The sequence below is a fragment of the Gracilinanus agilis genome, chromosome 1 (assembly GCF_016433145.1).
Source record: "Gracilinanus agilis isolate LMUSP501 chromosome 1, AgileGrace, whole genome shotgun sequence".
In the NCBI taxonomy this organism is placed as follows: domain Eukaryota; kingdom Metazoa; phylum Chordata; class Mammalia; order Didelphimorphia; family Didelphidae; genus Gracilinanus; species Gracilinanus agilis.
In genome coordinates, this window is record NC_058130.1 from 782,480,175 (window position 1) to 782,488,585 (window position 8,411).

The 8,411-nt window shown below is 49.4% G+C and overlaps 1 protein-coding gene across 1 annotated transcript; it reads right to left on the reverse strand.

Annotated features, from left to right (window-relative positions):
• Positions 1 to 870: 870 nt before the first annotated feature.
• Positions 871 to 7,296, reverse strand: LOC123230438 (zinc finger protein 184-like). Its single transcript, XM_044656599.1, has 6 exons — positions 7,223 to 7,296; positions 6,663 to 6,790; positions 4,360 to 4,439; positions 2,836 to 2,950; positions 2,033 to 2,128; positions 871 to 1,278 (listed from the first exon to the last, which is right to left on the reverse strand). Exons 1-6 carry the CDS (start codon positions 7,294 to 7,296, stop codon positions 1,184 to 1,186), a joined length of 588 nt encoding a protein of 195 aa, XP_044512534.1. The 3' UTR covers positions 871 to 1,183.
• Between the last annotated feature and the right edge of the window lie 1,115 nt (positions 7,297 to 8,411).

Below are 8,411 nucleotides of genomic sequence, written 5' to 3' on the forward strand. Positions count from 1 at the left end.
AACTGTGGAAGGAGAAGGCCTCTGCTGAACAAACAGAAGGAAAACTGGAGACGATGGAGACGATTATATTAAAAAGAAACATTTTGGTGAAACAAAATTCTGCAGCCTAATTAAAGGTAAATGCTGATGGCATGTGGGCATCTGAAATCTATGAAGTCCCTTATTATCAGGGGTGTGATTTTTTTTTCACTCCACGTGGAGCTTCTGAACCTTTCTTGGGTTATGGACCTGCAGGGCAGTCTGGGAAGCTGGAGGACCCCTTCTCAGGATGAGTGGTTTTGAATGTATAAAGTAAAATGGAGAGGATCCCAAAGGAAACCCAGCTATGGAATGTGAAAAGAACCAGTCACTGGCTTGGGGATAAGAGCCCTGAACAAGGAGGATGACAAACCTGTCTATGAATCTGTCTTAGGGACACACTTGGGGAGTCTATGATTTCTAACATACTGAATTATTTCTATTTCTGAGTTTTGAAATGAGGTTCCGGTTTGTCCTTCCAATCTGCAAATTCTCATTTCCTACTGAAGGGCGACTGAAGAGTGAGGCTGTGGGTCTATCACTTCATTTCTCTGGGCTCTCTCAAGGCCATCAGTTACAAAAGAGTGGAAGGAGTTCCCCACACAGATGCTATGACAAGTCTGGACCACAGAAGAAAAATGCAAGAGAAGACCCTAATGCCATGAAGGCACGAGGAATACCAGGAAGAATAACACAAACACAACGAGCAGACCCAAAGAACAGAAAGCACACAGACTGAGCACAAAACAGGAAAAGGCTCTGGGGAGGAACGGACGAAAGAAAAAGCCCGCCGGGCCCTTGAACTGAAATTGTTCAACGTAAATAAGTCATTTACTCTACAGTTGACCAGTTTTAGTTTTAATCATTTACTCTGCTACAATAGTAAGTCTCCAAAGTTGTCCCAGTGTTGAGTATTGAAGTTCTTGACCCAGTGCTACATGCCCTGATCAGAATAAAGCCCAAGCACATCATGCAGCGCCCTGTGCCCACTGGCCTGGCCTGTTCCCTGGGTCCCAGCAGGCTGGCCTTTCACTGCTCTCCCCAGGACATCCCGAGGTCCCTGTGTCTGGGTCTGGAATGCTTTCAGTCCTCACAAACTCTTCCTCTCCCTTCCACAAGAATCTCTGGGGTCCCCACCCCCAGTCACTGTCCATCTGTGCAGTTCTCAGTCTCTCCTGGGCTCCCCAGAGGCGGGCACCCTCCCTGAGGGCAGGATTGGCTTCTCCTTTGTATTTGCCCCCTCAAGGCTGACTGCAGGGCCTGGCACAGAACAGACAAAAGCTATTTTTTAAAAGGATAAAATGAATAAATGAATAGTCAAGGGAGGGAAAGCAGGCGCATGGCTGCAGAGGAGAAGGTGGCAGAAATGGGGAATGGCTCTCTGGGGCGCCAGAGGGCACCCAAATCTATTCAGCCACAAGCATTTCCCAAGTGCCTGCCAGGTGCTAAGGAGACAATCCCTGCCTTCAGGAGCTCACAGGCCGCTTGTACCCAAGGTGAGGAAAAAGAAGACAAATGACCAGGAGGGCAAGGAGAGGGGAGCCCTAATGCCTGGAGGAATTGGGGGGGTCCAAGAGGCAGAGGGGAGGAGGAAGGGCTTCCCACACAAGGGGCTGGCCAATGGAAAGGCATGGAGTGGCAGTGACATTCAGTCCTGTGACAATAGGAAAGAGGCAGAAACATTATGTGGCCCAGCCTGAGAGGGAGGAAAGGCTAGAGGCCTTCTGGGAAGAGCTTCCAGGGTCTGACAGAGGGACCAGGACTGTCCCCTGGGGACAATGGGAGGCCCTTAGACAGGGCTGGGCATGAGGTGGTCAGAGCTGCCCCTGCAGAGGGCCCTAGGTGTGCTGGACTGGGGTGCACATGAGGCTCTCCCCAGTTCTTGTCCGTGGGTCTGGGGGAGCTTGGAGCAGAACTCCTCCCCCCCCAAAAGTGCTTTCAGAGCACTGCCCCCAGCATGATCAGCTGAGATGTTGTCTGCAAGAAGGAACCTCCCTGGCTTTCCCTCACTCACCTGGACAGCTGGCTGCTGGGACCTCTCCTTCGGGCACCCAAGAACCTTCCACTTGCTCCAACTGGTAAATCACATCTGGTTTGGAGGCGGTCAGTCCTGCTCATTGGAAATGGGGAGGTGCTGGCTTTAGAGACGCCCCAAATGGAATTCCCATCCCTTCTCTCTTTGGGGACAAACAGACATGCTGGGAGGGCAGGACAACAGAACCTGAGGAGCACAGAATTATGTTCCTAGGAAGTATGGGAAAATGGGTCACAAGGTCAATTTGGGACAAGAAAGAAGATCTGTTCACGTGACCCGGGCCCTACTACGTGGAGGGAAACATTTCAGATATCTGAGCAACTGTCCTGGGACCTTGAGAAGAGCCTGGACTGGAGGAGGTCCGGCCTTGGGGACAACAGAAGTGGCCCCTCCCAATGGCAGAAACCCTTTCACTGGGGCCTCCTAGAGGCGCCCTCACAAGAGCTGGGCATGGTGGCAGCCACCTTCACTCTCTGTTGCTGGAGGGATCCTCGAGTTTGGGAGAGTTTTGAGAGGCAGAAGAGTAAATGGGCACCTGCATGAAGTTGGCTACCAACATGGTGAGTCCTCAGGATGCCTATGGAGGAGAGAAGTGGCGCAGGCCAGAAAAACGGAGCAGGTGAAGTCTGCAGTGCCAGCCAGTATTAGGAGCCTGCCAGCCCAGGTAAGATGGGGAAATCAATGGCAAGGACGAAAGCACTCACAAGGACCCCCATCATGTAGTAAAGGAAGTAAAACCTCCCCAAAGGGCAGATTCTAAGGCCTGGGGAATCCCTCCTTACCTAGGTAGACCAAGTTCCTATAATTCTCCAGCATCACTTCCTTGTCGAGACTCTTCTGAGAGGGGCACAAGTGCCCCCACTCCTCCACAACCACATCCTTGAATGTCACAGATTCCTGAAACAGCAGATACACTGGTAGGTTCCAGGTGAGAATTATGTGGCCTGTGGCCCTGGGAGGAAAAGTGAAGATCAGAGGAATCACAGGGGGTGCGGCTCACAAGTGCTCCACGTCCAGTATCGGAGAGATCCTACCGTAGGTTGTAACTAGACTGGGACACATCACCAAAGGGGACGAGCAGCTTCTGCTCACTTTCGATTCAGGGACAACTGAGTCGTTTTCTGACCACGACATGGTGTGCAAGCATGGTCACGAGGTTTTAGAGGGAGGTCTGGAGGGTCACCTAGGCTAAAAGGATGGTCTGGAATGTGCTCTAGAAGCTCTTCTGCCAGAAGGAAGACCTTCATGAAACAAGAGGGAACCCACCAACCTGGGTCTACATTGACCTCAGGGCAGCCTCTGGCTCCTTCTTCTGCCAAAAGAGCCAAACTGAATTCCTCTTTTACACAATAACTTTCCAAGTGCTTGAAGACAGCCAGCCCAGTTATCCAGCTAAGCCATTCACACACACCTTTTTTCATACACAGCCATTGTTTCCAGGAAGGGCCATAAATGGGGGGTGTCAAACTATTCCAGGACATGGAGGTCAGTGCAGGAATCCAAGAGACCTGCAGTGAGACCCAACACAACTACGACACTCAAAAGTGCCACTGGGGGCAGGCGGATCCTGGCTTAGGCGCAACATCTACCCAGGGAAGGAAAGCTGACGAGATGAGGAAACCTAAAAATACTCTGACCAGCATCAAAAATGACTGTATATCTCCCCAAAAGATGGAGTACCTACTATGTAACCAATGAAACTCAAGGGAAACCAATTTGGATTTTCTGAAAGGACTATATGATGCAAAAGAGAGAAAAGAAATAAAAGCTCTGGAGGAAAGAAACAGAGAGTCAATCAGGTGACAAGGAGGAAATATCCTCTGGGAAAGTATCCCAGGACAGCGAAAAGGGCTAGAGGTACTGCCTCTGCTTCTTTTTTTTTTTTTTTACCCTTGTACTTCGGTGTATTGTCTCATAGATGGAAGATTGGTAAGGGTGGGCAATGGGGGTCAAGTGACTTGCCCAGGGTCACACAGCTGGGAAGTGTCTGAGGCCGGATTTGAACCCAGGACCTCCCGTCTCTAGGCCTGGCTCTCACTCCACTGAGCTACCCAGCTGCCCGCCTCTGCTTCTTATGACCCGTATGACCATAGATGAGTCATTTCCCTTTCCTGAGCCTTAGTTTTCTCTTCTGTAAAAAGGGAAAGGGGACTGGATAAAAGATCTCTAAGGCACCACCTTGGCCTGACTCCTGATGGGCTCAGTTTCTTGAGTCAGAGGATATGGAAAGGAAACCTATTCCTAACTGGAAACCAAAGGTATTTATTTCAGAAAAACAAAACAAAACAAAGCAAACTCCTGCTTACCTGGGGAGCCCTGGATGGCAGGAGAAAGGCCATAGCTTTGCTCAATGCTTCTGAAACAGAATCTTCAGCCTGAGTCAGCCCTGGAGAGCAGAGAGGAGACTTTAGAGGAACTGGCCCTGGCTTGTCTAGACCCAAAGTCTGGAAATCCTAGCATGTTTCCTGGTTAGAGAGAGACTAAAGAGAACTCATGAAGGAGTTCAAACGTTCTATTTATTCAACAAATCCAAAGGAAACACCTACTAAGTACAGCCCCCCCCCCCCCATCCTATTGTGCACTGAGCAATACAAGAACAGAAACAGAGCAGACCCTGACCTCAAGAAGCTTACATTCTACAAGGGAATACAATTTATATGTAGATATGAAAAAAAGATATTTAGAAAGTAGAGAAAGCGCTAGGAACTAGGGGAGAGGAACACAGCTTTTATGGAAGATTTGGCTCCTGAAATGAGGTCTGAAGGATGGCAAGGATCACCAGGGGCAGAGGTGGGCAGTGAAAGCCTTTCTGGTGTTTACATGGTGGAGGGAATGGCAGAAATGCATGGAGAGAGGAGATAGATTGTCAAGGTTAAAAAACACACTCCAGGTCCAGTTAGGCTGGGATATTCAGTAAGCAAGGAGAGTCATGGGAAATGAACCTGGAAAGGAAGATTGGCCAGGATTGTCAAGGCAGGGAACAACTGAAACCTTCTGAGCGGAGGACTGACATCCTTCCATGTGGATTTTATTCTGACAGTTATGCAGAGGATGGATTTGAGAGGGAAAGCCAGAGGCGCTTGGCATTTTTTGTTGCATGGATCCTTTTGGCAATTTGATGAAACCTAGAGACCAGTTCTCAGAATAATATCTGGAAATGCACAAAATACATAGAATTCTAAAGAAAAACAGTTTTTCTCAAATCCATTTATTTAAAACATATTTTGCAAAACACACAAGTTCCAAGGCCTAGGTTCAAGGTCTTTGGTGCAACAGGAGGAAGACAATGAGAGGTTGAAGGAGGATGACAGGGAGACAAGGAAAGACAAAGTAGAGGAAAGGGGGAAGAAGAAAAGAAGAAGGAAAGAGAAAGGCAGGAGGATGGAGTCAAAGATGGGGAAGGGGAGGACTTGAAGGAAGGAGAAGAAAAAGACATTTCAAGGAAGGGGAAAAGATTTGGAAAATGGGAGGAGGACAAGCATTGGGTTAAAGGCTGCAGCCCAGTGGGCTGCAGGAAGATATGCTGGAGGGTCCAGAGAAGGAACATGTCCCTCATTCATCCCCTTTTCTCCAGGCCACCTACTCAAGACCAGACCCTCCTCCAGCACTGACTAGCCTGTCTGGTCTCTGTCCTCTTCAACTGACCCTCCAGGAAAAGTAACCAAATTGGTAGTGTTGAGGCTGGGGGTCCCCAAGCACTGACCCCTCAATCTGAGCTGCTCTCCATGAAGCCCTTGCAGCCATCTCCCTTCCCCAAGCCTTGACTCTAGATGCTGCCCAGACCTTGATGCGCCTATTACTGGGTCTATATGGGCTACACGTGCACGCATTTGTGACCGCCTGGAGGCAGCTGGGCCGCATGGGCATTGAATGATGGACTTGGGGAGCAGGTGGCGGAGTTCAAATGTGCGGTGCATCCTGACAGGCAATGAAGGAGAGTAGCAGTGCATACTCCTCAGCATCATAACAGATAACGGAGGCAACGCTCCCCGAGATGTTCCCTGTTCTCATCTTCCTCACTGTTACACGCTGTCCCTCCCCTGGTGATGGGGTCTTTCCCATTTGCCTCGGGACCTTCAGAGACTGCGTGGGGGTTGGCTCCAAAATGGCGCGAGTTGGGCACTTAAGTAGGCGTTTAGTAAATGCTTGTAGTCTTGTCTATTTCCTCAGTAACTGGGCCTTTTAAGGCAACTCCACCAACAATGTATGCGTGTGTCAAGTGTATGCCGATTGCCAGCTGATGACTCTCCAGCTTGAGCCCTGGATTCCAGCCCGGGAAGAAGTGGGAGGGTTAGTACCAGGGGCAAAGGTGGAAGAGGCAGAAAGGAAAGTCTGGGGAGGGAAGAGCACTCAAAGGAGGCACGGAGGGAGGGGGCAGCTCACAAGAGAAGAGCATCAGAGTTAAGTGTCGGCGGCAGCGCCTGATTGGGCTACAGATATAGCCCCACCCCCGCGCTGGCCAATAAATATGCCAATTGGCGGAAGTAGGCGCGCGGACAGGCCAGAGGAGAGCGCAAGCGCGGCTGGGTTGACTCCGCCTCCAGAAGCGGAAAGGAACGGTTCGCGAGTCTGCGCTTCCCTCCGCATCCCGGACCCCGCCCGGTCCTACCTCGGTCTCTGATGGGGTACACCTTGGTCCGGGCTGAGCTGGAGCCCGCGCTGAGGCTGCGTGAGAGAAGGCGAAGCGGCCGCAAATAGCAGGAGGCCGAAACCCGGAAATGGTTAGTTTCCGGTGCTCTGTTGCTAGGGAGGAAGTGACATCATACAACCAGAAGGGTTGCTGGGAAAGGTAGTGAGGCAGCAAGGCGCCTTAGAGCCCTCCTACTGGGCTCACCGAGTCACTGCTTCTCCGTTCTTTTTAAGGCCGAGGCCACTCCGGAAATTTCTGGCGCTTGGTTCCAGCCCTTTTCCCCCTGGTCCTTCCGCCCATCACTTGCCAGCTTCCTCCAGGAAGCCTTCCCTGATTCCACCTTCCCTTTAGAGCTCCCTAACTCCATCCCGTGGAATTCTGTTTTCTGATGTAACAATCATGGCTCGCAGGAAGGAGGACGTAAGCCGAAGAGATATCAGACCTTGAAGGACTGGATGAGTGTCAGCCCTGGGCAGGAAGGAGGTCGTCACCTCTGGCCACTTGTCTTCTCCTCCGCAGAGCTTTTATCAGGCCCTCACATGGTCCCCAGCTCCTCTCCCGCTATCTTTTGTCTCTGGGAGAGCTCCTCAGCTCCCGGAGATTCAATGATCATCTCTATGCTGATGATTCTCAGATATAATTAAATGATATAATTAAAGAGGAGGGGAGGGGGTGTACAATCAGAAAAGGAAGGCTTGGCGAGAGTGGGCGACACAAATCTCGAAGTAGTCAAAGGGTGGAAGAGTTGTGCAGAAACACATTTCACTCAATAGGAAGAGGGTTTGGAGGAGATGGTAGAATAAAAGGGCAGATTAATGGATGTACTAGTTATAGGAAAGGCAAATTCTAAGCACGTGGGGTGGATCTTGTAGAGGAGGATGAAAAAGAAAGGATAAGAACCCGTATTTGGGGTTTGAGCAAAAGAGAACAAGATAAGGTCTAGAAGCAGATTGATTCAAACCTGGAAAACTGGTGCTGAATAAACTCTTTCCTCTCACCTTATTCTTAAAAGACACTTAAGGAAAGAGCCAGAACTAGAGAGGTACTGGGTTCAGATTCTGCCTAATTCTGTGAACCCTGGGCAAGTCACTTAACTCACATTGCCCAGCTGCTACCACTCTCCTGCCTTGGAACCAGTACTTAATATTGATCCTAAGAAAGGAGCGTTTTTTCCCAAGGGAAGGAAATATAAGAGAATAGGATGACTAATGATTATAATTATGAATGTAAATGAGATGAACTCACCAATAAAAAAGGAAGAGAATACCAGAATAGATTAAAAAGTAGTAGAATATAGTATATCTATAGTTACACTTGAAACGTCGAGATTCACACAAAAGGTGACGCAAAACTTACCCTGCTATTGTGTTACTTAAGCAAAAATTAGCTAAGAGATTGGGCAAATGACTTCATGTGGTGGGGTGGGAAAGGCTGAAAGCAGCTAGATGGCTCACTGGATCTAGAGATAGACAAGTTCAAATCCAGCCTTAGACACGAGCTGTGTGACCTTGGGCAAGTCACTGAACCTGTTTGCCTGCTTGCTCATCTGTAAAATGGAGATAATGAACAATTCCTACTCCTCAGTGTTGTTGTGAAGATCAAATGAGATATTTGTAAAGTACAGTGTCTAAAGTCAGAAACAACTGAACAAGAATTTTTATTTTTCTGTAAAGAGTAGGCCCATTTCTGGGAGCATATTTTTTGGGGGGGGAGATTTGATTGCTGCTA

Excerpts from the sequence above, each read along its gene's own strand:
- LOC123230438 (XM_044656599.1), bottom strand. The coding sequence starts at position 7,296 with ATGATCATTGAATCTCCGGGAGCTGAGGAGCTCTCCCAGAGACAAAAG. Across the intron at positions 6,791-7,222 it reads GGAGAGGAGCTGGGGACCAT|AGCACCGGAAACTAACCATT; the intron begins GTGAGGGCCTGA and ends CCCTAGCAACAG. Across the intron at positions 2,129-2,835 it reads TAGGAACTTGGTCTACCTAG|GACTGACCGCCTCCAAACCA; the intron begins GTAAGGAGGGAT and ends TCCAATGAGCAG.